The sequence below is a fragment of the Halichoerus grypus genome, chromosome 1 (assembly GCF_964656455.1).
Source record: "Halichoerus grypus chromosome 1, mHalGry1.hap1.1, whole genome shotgun sequence".
Classification (NCBI taxonomy): Eukaryota; Metazoa; Chordata; class Mammalia; order Carnivora; family Phocidae; genus Halichoerus; species Halichoerus grypus.
The window spans coordinates 68,945,311-68,962,278 of NC_135712.1; the positions used below are offsets into that span (position 1 = coordinate 68,945,311).

The 16,968-nt window shown below is 51.4% G+C and overlaps 1 protein-coding gene across 1 annotated transcript in view; it reads right to left on the reverse strand.

Annotated features, from left to right (window-relative positions):
• Nucleotides 1-3,098: 3,098 nt before the first annotated feature.
• The window catches only part of SLC12A8 (solute carrier family 12 member 8), a 66,935-nt gene continuing 53,065 nt past the window's right edge, over nucleotides 3,099-16,968 (reverse strand). The window contains exon 8 of the mRNA XM_078066955.1: nucleotides 3,099-3,713. Coding sequence (XP_077923081.1) covers nucleotides 3,710-3,713 — 4 coding nt within the window. The 3' untranslated portion in view covers nucleotides 3,099-3,709. The remainder of the gene's footprint in view (nucleotides 3,714-16,968) is intronic.

The following is a 16,968-nucleotide window of genomic DNA, read 5'->3' on the forward strand; positions in this document are numbered from 1 at the left end:
GTGGCTACCACCACCACATTGCTGCCTGTTCAAAGCACTTTTCATTTATTTTTACTTTCATTTTGTCATGCCATCACTAGGAGGCTAAGGGGAACAGGGATCATTACTTCCATTTCACAGATGGAGAAACTGAGATCAAAAGAGGTGACATTCCCAAGGTCACAATGGTATTGTGTTTGGAATTCCACTGGGTCCTAAGCATTTCTTCCAGATCTAAAGAAGGAACTGCGTAGAAAGGTCCAGAGGAGAGGGGGCAGGTCCCTTTCTGAGCAGGATAGGCAGTGGCTATGTATGAAGCAGCGGCCCATCGGGAAAGGAAAGGGGTGGGCGGAAGAAAGGCTCAGGGACAGTCCAGTGTCCCCGTTTGCCTTGCAGGGGTTTGCCCTTGCAACCCCCCACTGCCATACCGTCGCCCCAGTTCCTCCTCTGCTTTTGGAGTGAGCCAGTAGAGTGTTGTGTTTCCAACTACATCCTTTGTCCTTTACAATATCCTCAGCGCTAGAACCCTTAAAAAATCAGTTATTTATATTTGAAAGTTAGGCTCCGTACCTGGAGAAGCCATTTCTATATCTACAGGAAAAGAATGGAATTGGGGAATTGACGGGAAGATGTTATCACCTCCAAGGTGGGAGAAGCGCTTTTGGAAGGTTTGCGGGGGGCGTGGGGGTTCTTTTCTTTTTTTCTAAGGGAGGTATGAGGGGAGACGTCCAGGGTGTACCACGGAAAACAAGTTTTCTTCCAAGGGGGGGGGAGAACAGGACGGTCACACCCCCAGTCCCGCCACCAGCAAAACGTCCAGGAAAGCCACTCTCCCGCTCGCCGCCCTCCCACGCGGCCTTCCCCCCCCCCCCCGCCGCGACCTGGGTCAGCGGGGGACCCCCGGCCGGGACCGAGCTCGCAGAGGGGCCTAGGGCAGGGGATGCGGCCCCGAAGCGCGCCCACGCCCCCAGCCCGAGGCTCCTCGGCGCCCGGCCGCGGCTCTCACTCACCCGCGCTCCCGCCTCGGGGGGCCCGGCGCGACGGTCCCCGGCGTGTGACGGCGGCCGGCCAGGGGGCCGTGCGGCTGGGGCCGGGGGGCGCGGGCCCGCGGCGCTCCCGGGGCGGCGTGGGCGGCGGCGGCGGCAGCTCGCGCTCGGGGCCGGGCTCGGGCGGCCGCGCCGGCCCCGCTCCTGCGAGGGGCGCCCCTCTCGGCGCGCGGCGGGCCGGGGAGGGCGGCCGGCCGCGCGTCCCGGGGGCGGCCGGCGGCGGCGGCAGCAGGAGCAGCAGCAGCGGCGGCAGCAGCAGCAGCAGCAGCGGGCGCGGGAGCGGCGGCGAGGCCATGGTGGCGGCGCCCGCCCGCGCTCACATGCCCGGCGCGCGGGGCGGGCGCGGGGCGGCCGCGGGTGCGAGGGAAGCGGGCGGCGGGCGCCGCGCGGGGCCGGGGAAGTGAGCGAAGTGAGGCTGCCAGCGCAGTCCCCGCCTCAAAAGTTGTGGGGAGCCGCGGGAGGGCGGCCGGGGCCGGGCGGGCGGGCGCGGCGGAGGCGGAGGCGGCCCCGGCGCCGCTACATGCTAATTAGCCCGGGCGGGCGGCGGGCGGCGGGCGGGCGGGCGGCTCCTCCTCGGGTTGACATCACCGGCCGAGCGCGGCCGGGCCCGGGGGCGGGGAGAGGGCAGGAAGGGGGCGGGGGCCGGCCGGGGACGCGGGGTGAGGTCCACACAGCCGGCCAACTTTGGTCTCACACACACACACGCACACACACACACGCCCTCCCACCCCCATTAAGGTTGCTTTGCCATTGGGAGAAAAATCAGAAAAACCGAGTCCTCCCAATCGGGAACCAGAATTTCCCAACTCCTTAAATGCGCAGTAAGTGGGTGAAAAGCGGGTACCGGGTGATGTGGTTAGCTCTAACTAGATTGTACAAAGTGCTTTCACATGTGAGAGAAGTGGAACCTGTCCCCCTCTTCCCACCTCGCGTGGTCACTGCCCCTTGCTAATTGGAACTGCCCCCCTCCCCTCCCACCACCACCACACCTCCTCCAGGCCCCAGGGTTGGTGTCGGGGGTCGCTGCTGCCAAGCCTAACACCTCACCCTGTGGCCAACGCGGGAGTCACCCTATTCTCCAGAGCCTTCTCAAGCCTGGACTCCCATCCCCATAGGACCACTGCCTTTGGCTCACACAAGAGTTCTGCAGAAATGTCACCTCCAGGACACCCAAACAGGCCACAGGGAAAAGAAAACTGTGAATTGGGGCATGGCTAGGCAAACTCATAATTAGAAAAAGGGCTGCAGATCAAAAATTAAACAAAAGGACACACAGAGATCACTGAATTTTAAATGAAAACTTTCAGGGGAGAGATTCAAAGATTTAGTGAAAACAAAATTTCCTGGCAAATAAACTTCCATTTGTGTCCATATCCCTTTCCTTCCGGGTAAATAAAGGATAAAATGTCTGTATTTTAGGGACTGCAAGCCTTTTTATTTCTAGGTTGAAGAAAGAGGGGCTCAAAATGGGAAAATAATTTGCTCAAAATTCTGAAGCTAGACCCAAAGATTAAGAGATTTACCTGTGAAGGACTGTGTGGCATTATTAATTCTGGTCCCACAATTCAAATTTGCAATAATCTAGACAATGTCTCAACTGAAATGAATACTGGAGTTCCTTGGGGAATCTTGTCAGTTCCATCGGGGACTCCTGTCTGACCACCAGATGCTCAGGAAACTATGAGTATGGACTTCCCTTTCAGGCCTGACTCTCCACCCCACCCCATTTCTCCACTCCTCTCTGCTGTCTCCAGAGCTCCATGACCCCCACCTCCAGGGCAATGAGCAGATCGTGGTGTCCAGGGCAGCTGCAGATGGACCTAGGCCCACTTTCTAGTGATTCAGTCCAAGTGAGTCACTTGGCAGAAAACATGAAGGATGCTGTGTATAAACAACCTCACCTTAAACAGGGGAGTAGGGAGTAACCATTTGGGTTTATTTTATTATGTTTGTTAAGAACCACAAAACAGACCCAACTTGCCAGGGCTCTCATGTGGAATTTCCAGGTCTTTCCAAGAAAGTACCATACAATGATCCCCCTGTAAGTAACTAGGTTTGCTTTCGTGGCCCCAGCTCAACTTCTCAGGATCCTGCTCTCATATTAACAGGCAGAACTGCCCAGCTGCCCAGACGCAGCCAGACAAGCCCCAACAGGCCAAGACGCTGTGCTCAGAGGTTCTGGTCACCGCCACTCCCTCCCCCCTCAGAGTACTTTTCCCAGAGCACGGGTTGCCCTCCCAGGCAACCAGTGACATTCAAGGGTTTAATGGCCCTTGCAGGCTTCTCACGGGGATTCAGAGATCCCACTAGGGAGTCTGCCATCACTACCAAGGCCCAAGGAGCAAATGTGCACCTGGGACACATCCCTCCCTTGTAGGCAACACAGATTTCTCTCTCCCTAATCTTCTCTTTGCCTTCTAAGAGAAATAGCCAAGCTCACATCAGCTGGGAAGGGCTTCCCCTGGGGGGCGAGGAGGGGGAGACACAGGAGAAGGTGGAAGGATTGATCACAGTGAAATGGACCTGGGCACTTTTTCATCACCTTCTAGGACAGAAGAAGAGAAAACAGCAAGAGAGAGTTGGAGGCAAATAGAACCTTAGAAAGAGTAGTCAGCTGGGCCTTCGAGTCCTGGCTTGTCCTGACTTGACCGCTGTTTAACTGTGTGGTTCCGGCCTCAGTCTCCTCATCTGTAAAACAAAGATTGTTCAAGATGATTGCTAAGGGGTGCTCCAGCTCTGGTGTTTTAGGGTTCAGTAAGGACCTTCTGACACCGTAGCAAGGAGGTATGAAACAGGTGTTTAAGGACATTTGTGGTGTTTCCTGCCCAGGGATATAAAAATCGAAACATGATTTTTGGTCACTGTGGATGGCTTGGAAGAGGCCCTGACTGGAGCCAGGGGATAAATCAGATGACATCTCAGATCCATCCCAGCCCTGACAATCTACTGACTGAAAATGAAACAGTTGGGGAGCCAGCTTGGACCAAGTTCCCAGACTGAGTGAGGCAGGAGTCAGGCATTCCTAACCTCTCCAGCGGTGGGAGTGGGGGCCTTCCAAAGTGGTTGACAGTGAACTCCACAGTCAGCCTGCTGTCTCCCCCACCTGATATTGCGTGTAGTCAGAGCTTTTGCGGGGGCTCTCCCGGCTGCCGTGTGAGCTAGATTAGGTTTAGGCCAGATTGCGGAACTAAATCAGCCCCCCCGCAAAAGCTGCAGCTTCACGTGATCGATGTTTTATTCTTCTGGTTCTCTTAGCAGCCGTAGGCATTCATGTCAGCGCGTGGCTCTTCTCCACACAGTGTTCCTGGGACCCACACTATGGCAGCTCTGCCTTTCTCTAATGTATGGTTCCGAAGTTACCCTTGGAATTGACATCCCAATCAGCCAGAAGTGAAAAGAACATGGAGTTGTGAGCATAGGAGGTTTGAAAGAGCCCAGCCTGAACGTGGCATGCCGCCCTTCCTCTCACATCCCACTGGAGAGAACATTTGTCACGTGGCTCCCCAAACTGTAAGGGAGTCTGGGAAATACAGTCTAGCCATAGAGGCAAAGAAGGGGAAAAGGGGTCTGGGTAGACAGCTAGCAGTCTCTGCCCTACCACTCACTATCAGTAGGGCAGGGAAAGGAAAGGGAGGGCAAAGGAGATTCATCGCTCTGGCCTCAGTTTCCTCCTTCCTAAAACAAGGGTGTTGAATCAGATGATCTCTGAGGGCCCATCTGCGTTAGCATTCTGTGGTTCCAAGAGGTGATGAAATGTCCTTCTGCACCAAAGTAAACAAGCTTTTGCAGATTCCTGCTGCAGCTCTCGTCCTCGGCCCGAGGAGTTCTCCTCTGCCAACTGGTGTGGCTGGCAGATCCTGGAGAGAGGGCCTTGGGTTCCCTCCAAGCTCTGTTCCCAGACTGTTCTCACTCCCTGGCCAAGTCCAGTGATCTCTATTGACCTCAGTCTCCCCACCTGTAGAGTGGGGAGAGAAATCACTACCCTTTGCTGCCTCCCCGGGTTGGCCTGAGGATATGATGAGGTCATTGTCCAGAAGGCACAGAACTCTTCCCACTGAAGCGCTCCACATGATGCTCTAATTGTAACCAGAGCCTTTAACCATGCTGCACCCTGAACAGTGCCCAGCTCCTGAGGAGAGTGCCCTGTAGGATTCGTGGCAGTGTGGGGTGGCACGGCCATGGCTGGGACACAGTGGTGGCTGCAGAGCAGTAACATCACAGGACTAGGATCCTTGAGGGCCAAGATCAGCCAACAGACACCTGGATTGAGCTTCATCCGGGGGTGGTGAGCTGGGCCCAGGCAGCACCATCTCCTCTGGCCTGCTCCTCTGCTATGTGCTCATCACCCTGTTACACCCTGACTCTGTTTAGTCAGCCTCTCCTCTGCTTGCACCCTCCCATCCCAATTTGCGAGCTTCTTTCTGGGAAGTTCCATGCCTCATTTATTTTTGCAACCCCAGACTCCAACACAGTACCTTCTTTCTTTTATTTAGTCATTCAACAAATATTTACTAAGTGACAATTCTGTGCCTAGCATCGTGCTGGTTGTTGGGTCAGTCTCAGACCTCATAGCCCTAAAAGGTTTGGAGGAGACAGACGGTTATCAAAAGAACATAAATGTAAGCTTGTCACTGTGGAAAGTGCCCTGAAGGAGAACACTTGGGAGGGATTCTCAATTTCCCTATAAACATGAGACTGAGCCACCATCTGAAAGCTCTGTAGGCTGAAAATCAGCAAGGGAGAGCAGGGACAGTGTGTGCAAAGGTCCTGAGGCAGGAAGAATTGGAGTACCTGTAAAAGACCAAAACAAAACCAATGTGGCTGGAGCACAGAACGATGAAGAGTGTGGAGGGAAGTGAGGTTGGAGATCCTGATAGCAACCAGGTCATACAGACGCTCACTGCCCATTTTAAAGGTTTTTGCTTTACCTTAAGAATTTAGGGAAGTCATGGGGTGCCTGGGTGGCTCAGTTATTAAGCATCTGCCTTCAGCTCAGGTCATGATCCCAGGATCCTGGGATTGAGCCCCACATTGGGCTCCCTACTCAGTGGGAAGCCTGCTTCTCCCTCTCCCACTCCCCCTGCTTGTGTTCCCTCTCTCGCTGTGTCTCTCTCTGTCAAATAAATAAATAAAATCTTAAAAAAAAAAAAGAATTTAGGGAAGTCATTTTAAGGTTTCATGTTGGGGAGGTGGAAGTGGAAAAGAGAAAGGGGTGAGGAGTGACATGATTTGCAACTGGAAATCATTATTCTGGCTATGGTAATGGGAATGACTTAGAAAGACATAGAGCTGATGCCTGAACTCTTGAAGTCCAAGTGAGAAATGATAATTCTTGGACAAGGATGATAGACATCAGTTCACAGAAGAATATGGACTCGAGATTGCAGGAGGCACAATCCACAAGGTATGTTGATGGATGTAGAGGATGAGGGAGAAGAGGTCAAAGATTGCCTGAGTTTCCGTCCTTTATGTTTGGATGGATGGTAGTACCATTCACAAGGAGAGGGAACAGTGGAGGAGAACTCAATCTTTGAGGTTAAGGTCATGAACTTTGTTTTGGACTTGGGTCTGGGTGACTTTGAGACATCCAAGTGGCAATGTCAAGTGTGCATTTAGATGCGCAGGTGTGGAGCTGAGAGGAGAGGTCCAGATCTGCATACAAGGGAATGAGATCACTGAGAAAAGAGAGCACTCTTGTAAGTGAAGAGAGCCTAAAACTGAGCCATGGGGCCAAAACATGAGATGGCTGGGGCGAGGAGACTGAGCCAGGAGGGGCTGGGCGGGAGCCACACAGATGAGGGAGGAAGCCCAGGAGAAGTCACATCACTGGAGTGAAGGGAAGGAGATGGTGGTTCCTAGTGGGTGACCCTGACAAAAGGTCAAGTAAGGAGATGACCGAAAATACCCATTGGCTTTAGCAACATGGAAGTCCCCCTTGACCATGATAAGGAAAGTGTCTGCGTAGCAATTGGAGCAGATGCAGCAAAAGAGCAAGTAGGGAGGAGTGGGAAATGCAAAAATGAAGTCTCAAGAGAGCCTGGCTTTGAAGGGGAAGAATGAGTTAGGATTAGGACAGCAACCACAGGGGAATGAAGCAGTAGGGGAGTTTTTTTTGCTTTTAGGGGAAGAATTTGAACATGGAAAGGGTGTACACGGGAGAGAGAAAAATCAAAGCTTTAGGAAAGAGAAAATGTGGTTGGCAGGACAAGGCTTCTGAGACGTGGGAGCCCAGGCCAAGGGCCTGGCCTTGGAAGGAGGGAAAGACGAGAAGGTGGCCCAGCAAAGGGCTCTGGGTTTCTGGCTGAGGACTTCCATTTTCTTTGTAAAATAGCAACTACAAGGCTATCTGCTGAGGGTGGAGGGACTGGAGTGGGGGCAAGGGAGCTGAGGGGTGGGAAATCTGGAGGAACATGAATATAATTTATTTCCCAGGGCTGCTGTAACAAAGTACCACAAACATGGTGGTGTAAAACAACTGAAATTTATCCTCTCTCAGATCTGGAGGCTGGAAGTTCAAAACCAAGGTGTCAGCAGGGCCGAGCACCCCCCGAAGGCTCTAGGAGAGAATTCTTCCTTGCATTGTCCTAATTTCTGCTGGTTGCTGGCCACCTTGGTGTTCCTTGGCATGTGCACACATCACTCTAGTCACATGGCCTTCTCCCTTCCACGTGTGTCTGTGTCTTCACATGGCCTTCTTACCAGCACAACAGTCTTTGGATTTAGGGCCCAGCCTAATTCGGGATAATCTCCTTTTAACTTGATTACGTCTGCAAAGACCTTTTCAAGTAAAGTCACATTCACAGGTACCAGGGGTTAGGACTTGAACATACCTTTTTGGGGACACAGTTCCATCCACTACAATGAAGAAGTTTAAAAATCATAGAGGGTGCGAGAAATGTGCTAGAATGCCCAGCCCTGTAGGGCTCACAGAAATTACTGGAGAGTGTCCAGCAGCACGAGCTGTTCCCAATTTGCTTCTCTGTGCTGACCTGTGTCCGGCATCCCTGGCCTGAGCTGGGGCACCTCAGTCCTCTCCCACTTCAGGGTAGATTCCCTCTCACCAGGAACAAAGACTTCTGACCTCACATGACCTCCCCTTCCTGTCTCAGTCTCTGCATCCCACTCAGTACAAGAACCCTTTCAGAGAGAAACTGCTGACCCTGGCAACACTAGGGGTTACAACAGAGGAGAGGGAATTCAAGCCCCCCCCCCCCCCCGGACACTTACTACACCAGCACCATTTTGTCCAGAGTCCTGGAAACAGAGTGCCTTGGGATTTTGACAAAAGAACCAAAAGGATAAACCCATCTCCCTATTTGTGACCTCTCAGGAGAAGCCTTACTGTCCCCTTTCTGAAATGTCAGGAATGGTTTCATTTTGTCCAGGTGAGCCAGGCTGCTCGCTGGACCCCAGGCCTCGGGAGCCCTTGCTGTGCCTCTACCCGCTGGTGGATTTGCTTTGAGGGCCAAGGTGAGCCGTAAACACCACAATCCCGCAGCAGACCGCTGGGACCTCCTCCAGGGAGGAAGGCTTGCTCACAGCTTGGCCAGGCTCCCAAGCATCATGTACGGCAACCCTGAGTAACCACTGAGACAGCTTGGGGTGGGTCCTCGAATGACCTTCCGTTTCTTGTCTGCCCATCTGAAAGGACCATTCCATTCCAAACAACATTCCTCCGATAAAATCGGTTACACACTGTAAACGTCAATGAGCCAGGAACATTCTCCGACGCAACAGAATTCTGATAAAAGCGGTCTTATTTTGCAAAACCTTCCAGCATGAAAAATCCTCCCCGGAGCAGGCAGGGAAATTCCTAGGATGCCAGGACCCTGGGCAAAGTGGCCGAGGCCCTAGGGGAAGAGCAGAAAACTCAGAGGTGAACTTCCCATTGGGGGCAGAGGGGCCTGGGTTTTCAGGCATCGTTTCATTCAGTCAAGAAGTCAACACCTATTGGATGAGCACGTCCCATGTGCTGGGCCCTGAGCCAGAGGCACTGGGGAGGCAATGTCCTTCTTCATGTGATTGCCAAGCTCCTTGCCTTTTAACAAGCTGCCACAGTCCACGGTCCGGCTGGCGACCAGGTTCAACATCCACACTTTTACCTCCCCCTCTTGGCTGGACTCCCCCATTCCCTCTTTCTGCTCCTCTTTGCCTCGCTCTGTGAGGCTGGGGGTTTTCACCTTCCTCTCTAACCCCTGGCACCCTCCCCCCATTTTGGGGGGTCTTTCTCTGTTGCTTTCTGTTCACAGGTGTCTCCTCCATGGGGCTGTTTCTGCTTCTTTCCTTCTTGACTTTTCTTCACGTCTCACTTGACATCCCTGAGTGCCTCCCAGCCCATCCATTTCTCTACTTCTCCATCAGGCTTTTCGGTTTTTTTTTCTCTTTGTATGGCTTTCTTCCAATCAACTCATGCCCAATGTTTCTCTCCTTCTCTTTTCTGTTTCTTCTCTTTAACAAACTGTTACATAGAACTAAAGGTGTTTAAAAAAATATTTGTGGAATCAACTTTTACATTCCCTGGGTTTTATTTTTAAAATTGGTTGAAGAATATGTGTGCTTCCCGGTGTTGTCTGAATTTCTCCCAAGAGCATGAGCAACTATTTGAAACTTTTTATTAAAATGTGATGTACATAGATAAAAGTGCACCTGCGGCATGCCATAAACGTGTCCTGCAGAGCTCCAGGAACTTCACTCATTGGACGTCTGTGTACTCAGCGCTCAGAGGGAAAGATACCCGTACTCCCTTCCACTCTCTGTGCCCGTGGGTCACCGCCATCCTGACTTCTCTTGGGATGGGTTAAACCAAATAACAGTTACCTTACGAGTCTCTTGATTTATCTGTTTCTAAAATTTGGAAAAAAAGGAACATTTGAACCCGTGACTTTCATGAGACAAAAGATCTCTCTAATCTCTGACCCACTGTGGACAATAAGAGGTAAGTAAATGTCTCAAAGATAATAAGTAGTAGGTAGAAGATAATAAATGTCTCAAGATGTCCTGTTTCCAAAGGTCTTTGCTTCACCGGAGCAAGTGGAAACACGTGGCCTGTGACATCGTTTGTTCCTTCTAAGTAGCCCTGGCAGCTGAGGGCTCCTCGTCTTGAGGAGAAATAAAAACCCCTCTGACTGAGCCGCAGGGGCCTGAGCCACAGGCCCACGGAAGACACGCAGAAGGCCTCATGGAACTCATCTGCAGACACCAGCCCGGTGCCCCGTCCACTCCCCTGTCTTGTCCCCACTTTGTAAGAAGAGAATTGGAAAAGAATGTGGGACAGGAAATAGGGCTACATGTCTGCTGACGAGCAGAGCCAATCTAAGGCTCTGTGCTCTCGGCCACCATGCCATGGGGTCATTGTTGGCGTGGGGAAGCTGGTGCGGTCCACACAGCGGTGGGGAGGTGGCCGAGGCACCTGCCGTAAGTCCCACCCAGTTCTTCCTCCCCACCCAACCCAGACAGAGCCTGTGCTCTGAGGCTTGCTCCCTGAGGGGGCTCCCCCACACTCCCGGCTCTGCTCGGTGCTCTGGGATGCACGCCAACAGGGCCCTGCCCTGGGTGGGGACAGACGGGTGGTCTGCATGAGAGAGAGGGCGATTTGGGAAGAGGCCAAAGGTGTGAGAAGGTTCTGAGCGGGAACTCCTGTGTGGATGGAGAAATGGATGAGAATCTTGAAAACTAGGCCTCAGACCGGTGGTTCTCAATCCTGGCCAGATAGGAGAATTGCCAGGGAAGTTTTTACAAAATGTCAGTGCCTAGAACCTATGCACCTAATCAGAATCTCTCTGTAGGGCCGGGCATCAGTAGTCTTCAAAAGCTCCCAAGTGATTCTAATGCACATCCGGGGTAGAAAACCACTGCCGTAAACTTCGTGCGGCGGAAACAGAGACTGAGTGTGAGCTTTCAGCAGTAGAGGGATGTGATCAAAATGGTGGCTCGAGAAGCATTTATTGAGCACCTACTCTGTACCCATGCTAGACTCTGGGTACACAGAGATGAGGAAGATACATAGTCCCTGCCCTTGACTAGCCAGCGGATTAGGAGAAAATGCAGATCCACAAATAAGTATAACAAGTTATTTTACAAAAGTATGAAGCAAGTCCTCTAAGAACATTGAGGATTTGCTGGAGAAAGTTTTCTTAGAGAGGTGACATCAGAATTCTTTCCTGAGGGGGTTTGCCAAACAAAGAAAACAGAAGAGAACATTCTAAGTGGAAGAAAGTATGACACAGGTGCTGAGTGCCACAGAGACCCCGTGTTCAGTATGACACAGGGAGTGTGGGAGAGGACTCTGGAAAGAATGGCAAAGGCAAACCCCAAGCACCTGATTCTACTTGAGCTCCTGGAATTTGAAAAACGAGCTAGAGAAGGGGGAGGTAGGGACACCAGTCAGGAGCCTCTGTAGTGATCCAGATGTGAAGTGACAAAGGGCTGGACCAAGGAATTGGTGGGGATGAGGAAGAGAGTAACCCAAGAGACATTTCCAAAAAAGGCAGCAGAATTTGTTAACAGAACAGATGTAAGGAGAGGGAGAGAGAGAGAAAGACAAACTAATTTGAGACAGCAGAATGACACGGTCTTAGCAAGGATGGGATGCCAGGTAGATTATATGAATTTCATGGAACTCCAAGACATCCACATGGAGATGTGTTCAAAAGACTAACAGAAGGGCAGAAGCTGGAAGCTGGATGGTGGAAGGTGAGGAGGGAAAGTATAAGGAGAGAAGGTGAGATATCCAGGGGTAAACCTTATATACTAGTTATTTGGCACAAAAGAAGGAAAAAGGGATGGCACTGAGCAGATCAGGCACAGGCGTGTGTTTGCCAGGACTGACCTGTGGGTGGTGGAAACAGGAGGAATAAGGAGGAAATGGGGTAGCTGAGGAGCTAGGTCCATGAGGCACAAAAGCATGGCTTCCAACAGAGCAGGAGAGTTTACCTTTAGGAAGGAAGGGCATCGCAGATGTCTGAGAAAACTCATTCCCAAGGGCGTGGATCCAGGCCAAAACTCTCAAAAGCAGGGACCAGGAAACTTTTCCCATAAAGGGCCAGAGGGCCAGTATTTGAGGCTTTGTGGGCCGTATGGCATCTGCCACAACTGCTCACCCCCGCTACTGTGGTGAGAAGGCGGCCATAGACAGTATGTGACCCAGTGGGCATGGCTGCATTCCAGCAAAACTGTATTTTGAAAAACAGGTGGTGCTTAAAATGGTCAATTTTATTTTATGTGAATTTCACCTCAATTGAAATAACGACAAGCTCTGATTGATTTGACCTTGATTTGACCCACGGGGCTGTGGCTTGCCAGGGCCTGCTCTGGAAGGAAAGGATGAGCTGCGGGCGACTTGCAGAGAGCAGATCAGGTCTGGACTGTCCTCCACGGGGACTGTGGACAGTGACCGAGGAACGATCGGAGGTCAAATCCAGACTTGCCGCTGACTAGCTATGGGAACTTGAGTAAATTACTTCACTTTCCTGAGCCTCAGTTTCCTCCTTTGTAAGATGGGGGAAATAGTACCTACCTCACTGAGCCGTTCTGAGGATCAAATGAGACAATGAATATGGGTGTCCAGCATAATGCCCGGCTCAGTGAAGATTTTCTTATTTGATTTTTAAGGGTTGACCATGACTTGCAGGACCCCAGCTGCAGATGAGTGCCAAGACCGCAGAGCCCTAGCCTCCTGAGAGGTGGGACTGGAAGGAAGGGAGGATTTGGGGGCGGGGCCGGAAGGTCAGGGGAGGGCTGTACCTGTCAATGGTAGAGACAACAATACGTGTGTATCCAGGTCTAGAGATAAATAGACCCACAGCCGCAAACACACGCACACAAAGGTGATGTAGCCCAACTCCACTATTCTTAGTGTTCTTAGTGGAACGAGGTTCTGAGGTGCTTTGTCTCTAGTCAATCAGTGTGGCCCATGGGGAAGTGGTTCCCACAGTGAGTTTATTGGAGCCCAGCACGGACCAGCACGCCTCACCAGCAGACATCACCTGAAGCTCTGGACTCAGAGTGCTACTGCGCACCACGAGCCTGGAGCTCATAAAGACAGCTAGTCTCAGATTCACGTTAGCCCACAGCCTTTCCACCTAGGCTGCTCAAACTTTCAAGAATCACCTGGGGCAGAGGTTGCTTAAAAATGCATGTTCCTTGGCTGATTTAGGAGGTCTGATTTAGGACGTCTGGGAAGGGCCCAGAAATCTCCATTTAGCAGAAAAAAATCCCAGGTGATTTCTTATATTAGTGAGCTGAGAACTACACTTTAGAAATAAAGCTTTATCCCTTCACCCCTGAATGCAGCTGTATGGTGGAACAATGGGATCCCCGAACCCATTCCTGGAACTGCTACCATAGAGCATGGTCCACCCCCATCTCTTATGCTTCTTCCTACTGCTCATGAGGAAAAGATAAGCTCAGGTCTGGTGTCTTGGGGTAACATGACTAATTCTAAAACAGACACGAAGATTTTCCAGGGCACTGGGTTTACCCCAAAAAGTAAAACATCAGTCCAGAGAAGAGCTGATCTATTCTCTTCGGTCTTTTAAAAAATCTTGCAGGTAATTACTCTTCCCAGAGCGCTTTGGTTGAAACATCCAAGTGCAGTCTGTCCCAAGCCCAGTTCCTCTCTTCCTGGCCATCCAGGAAGTCTGCACCCAATTCCTCCTTCCTCATCCTTGAACACTCTGCTTCCAGCACCTACGGACTGAGCCGCAGAGGGAATGGCTTTCATCTGGTTTCACAGTTTCTGATTTTTTTTAAGGGCTTTGCACACACAGACATTCAATAAATACTAAGTGAGTGACTGAACGAATCCATGATAGGTTGGATGGGTTGACAGAGCACATAAAAAAATATTTAAAACCACGAATTGGGATGCTTTATAACTGAAGATATGCGTATACTATGTACGGAAGGTCTTTCCATCTGGGAAGGCAAAAAAGACCAACACAGATTGTGAATAAAAGACAGTGTATGAACCATAACCACCATCACTCACCCCCTCCCACACACATGCACACTCACACAATGTATCTAAATAAATGCTATCAAGTCAGCACTTTGAGAGGTCTTGTCAGTCCTCAAAATGTGTTATGTTGGGATCCCAACTTTGGAAATGGCCTCAAGAGTCAGCTGACTTTGTGGTCACACTTCATTTTTGACCCAAAGAAGAAAACGTAGCTGAATTGTCCCCCTTATCCCCAGATTGGGTTCCTAGTTATTTTGGATGCTTCCAGAAATCAAATGAACTTTCAAGGGATACAAACTTGCCTTTTATTAGAGTATTCAAAGGCTCTGAAGAGAATACGGAAAATGGAATTCTACACACAATAAAGGAATGGCAGAATCATTGGATTAAGTGTGGCGAAACAACACAGAACAGATTAGGAGATGCACTCAAATTTGCCCTCAGTAAGTTGCTCATCACAGCTGTTCTCATCCTGAGCACGGTGGCAGAGAGTGGTAGAGAGCGACCAGAGGCCCACCAAACCTGGTTCCTCTTCTTCCTGAACCCACAGCTGCTCTGTATTTCCCAGCCAGTCTTTCATTTAGACAGTCTATATGTCTAGTTCTGGCCAATGGAACACAGGAGGAAGTGATATGAGCCCGTTTAGCCCTGGGCCCTAAAACTTGTAGGGCCCCGTCCACATGTCCCTTTTTTCCACCTGCCAGCTGGATGTTGAGAATTCAAGGGGAAGACTCTGCCTGCCTAGATAATGTTCAGCTACTAAACCGAAGGAGCCTCAGTCCCTGAATGACAGTGAGGAGGAGGACTCCCACCCCCTTCTGATTTGCATCAGACTCTGGAACATGAGCCAGAAATAAATGTCTACAGTGCCAAGTCAATGAGATCTGGGGGCTGCTTGTTGCAGCAGCAAATCTAGCCCGACTAGTACACACATAGTTACACAGAATAACCCATCTGACAAGCAGCTCAGTTAGAAACTGACACTGCCATTTGGAGCATCTGCCCTTGTGACTTTCAATTTGGGGTTCATATTTGAAAGCAGGGCTGTTTTCTCCATCGTCAGCCTCTTATCGCATATGCTGCATGTCACATCACAAAGATCAGTGTTCATCAAGCCCTCTTGCTGGCTGCTGGGAGGGGGCTGCTAATGCTTTGAAATGCCACTCACCCTCAAGGCTTCCCAAAGTGGATCTGATGTGGGCCACATGGCCCCTATTTTAAGCCAGGCTTCACATTTGGTGAGTCCAGCTTCTTTTACATAGTGCCTTCTCTAATAGATAGTCAGGAAAGTGCACGTACACACAGACACAGGCGGACCAACAGACAGACAGACAGACAGACACACACACACACACACACACACGCCTTTTTAAACAAACAACAAAATCGGGAAAAAAGCCCAGGCTCTCCATTACAGACTCCCATGTATAGAACTGCTTCTGCCTCTTTTAGAAGGAGGCCGTGGCCACCCTCACCTCAGTGAATGGTAGGGAGGAGTCGACTGCTATCCATCCTCCACTCACTCCCAGCCCATCAGACGGGGGAACAGAGAAAGGGCACCAGCCTTGATGCTGCAAGGTGGGCTCCCTGCCCAGGAGCACAGCCAACAGGGGACCCCCCGATGCTGGTGGGCCTTTCTTGCCATCTGCTTTGCCTTTTACTTGAATGTGACCTTCTCCCCAAGAAGAGTACCTTGACAAGAGCCCGGGGCTTACGCCTCCACTCACTGCCTCAAACTGACAAACTGGTCTCTATTTCTGCTTATGAGCTCCCTCCAAGGAGCCCAGGCACACCTCGCAGATGCAGGGATGCTGAGCAATGTGGGGTGAGTACAGACTTCTGCATTCCCCTATCTGCGGAGAAGTGCAAACAGTACAGAACCCCCACATACACACACCCATGTAACCACCATATCTGAGCCTCTCTTCTTGGGCTCTATGTGGACACTGAGGGGATAAGACATAGCAAGAAAGTGGGTTATTTGCTCTAGAGTAAGCCCTGGTTCAAAAGAACTGGAGAGTGAGTAGGTTTTTGATGTTTAAGAAAAATTCCCAACGCTCTGGGAAGGGAAGGGAGAAGCCTGAGAGGAGAAGTGGTGTAGGAATGTGGCCAAAGAATCTGATAAACTGAGGGGCTGCTGGGGAAGAGGTAGAACTGAACTGGCGGCAGGCGACTCTGCTGGTTCTCCTCGCTCTTGCCCATGAGCAGGTTTCCTGGCTGGCTGGTGACGGCGTCTCACTCTGTCTGTGGCTGACAAGATCCAGTGTGGCCCGCCGAAGCAGTAGGACTCCCCTCTGCTCCGAAATGTCGGGCTCGCTGGTGCTAAGAATCACTGCAATGACTGCTAGGTTTTTTCTTCCTTTCTGTGTCCCCCGCGGCGAGTGACGGGGCACCAGCAGGGGTGGTAGAACATTTCTAGGACACCTCCTCCACCCTCACTTCCTCCAAAACAGTGCGCATCTCATCTTAGTTGTACCCACAACGCCACTTGGAGGCAGGCAGGAATTAGAATTCCCATTCCACAGAGAAGGAAGTCAGAGATCGGAGAGGTTAAGAAGCCTGCCTGAGGTCACAGAGCTAGCAAGTGGTAGAGCCAGGATTCAGACCGAGGCGTGCTTCCCTGAATCCCATGAATTTGCAACTACACCAAACTCCCTGCAAAGGAGTCCGCTTAAAAGGCAAAGGAAGGAAGAAGAGTCGTCAGGCTGAAGGCGAGACCTGCGTCCTCTTGCTTTGCTCCTTCTGTCTCATTTGTCTCCGAACCTCTTTCTGTTGGTTCACAAGCTTTCCATATCCTCTGCCCAACCGGGTTCAAAACCCGCTTCCCCAAGAAGTCCCCTGGATGTCTTCCTCCCTCCACGTCTCCTCAGCACGTGTGAGTTGAACTCAGCAGCCTGTCGTGGGGCGGCATCCGCGCGCTCTGTCGCCGTGCTTCGGCTGGCCCCCTGCGCACCTCCCCCATCGCCCCAGCTCCCCGGCCCCCAC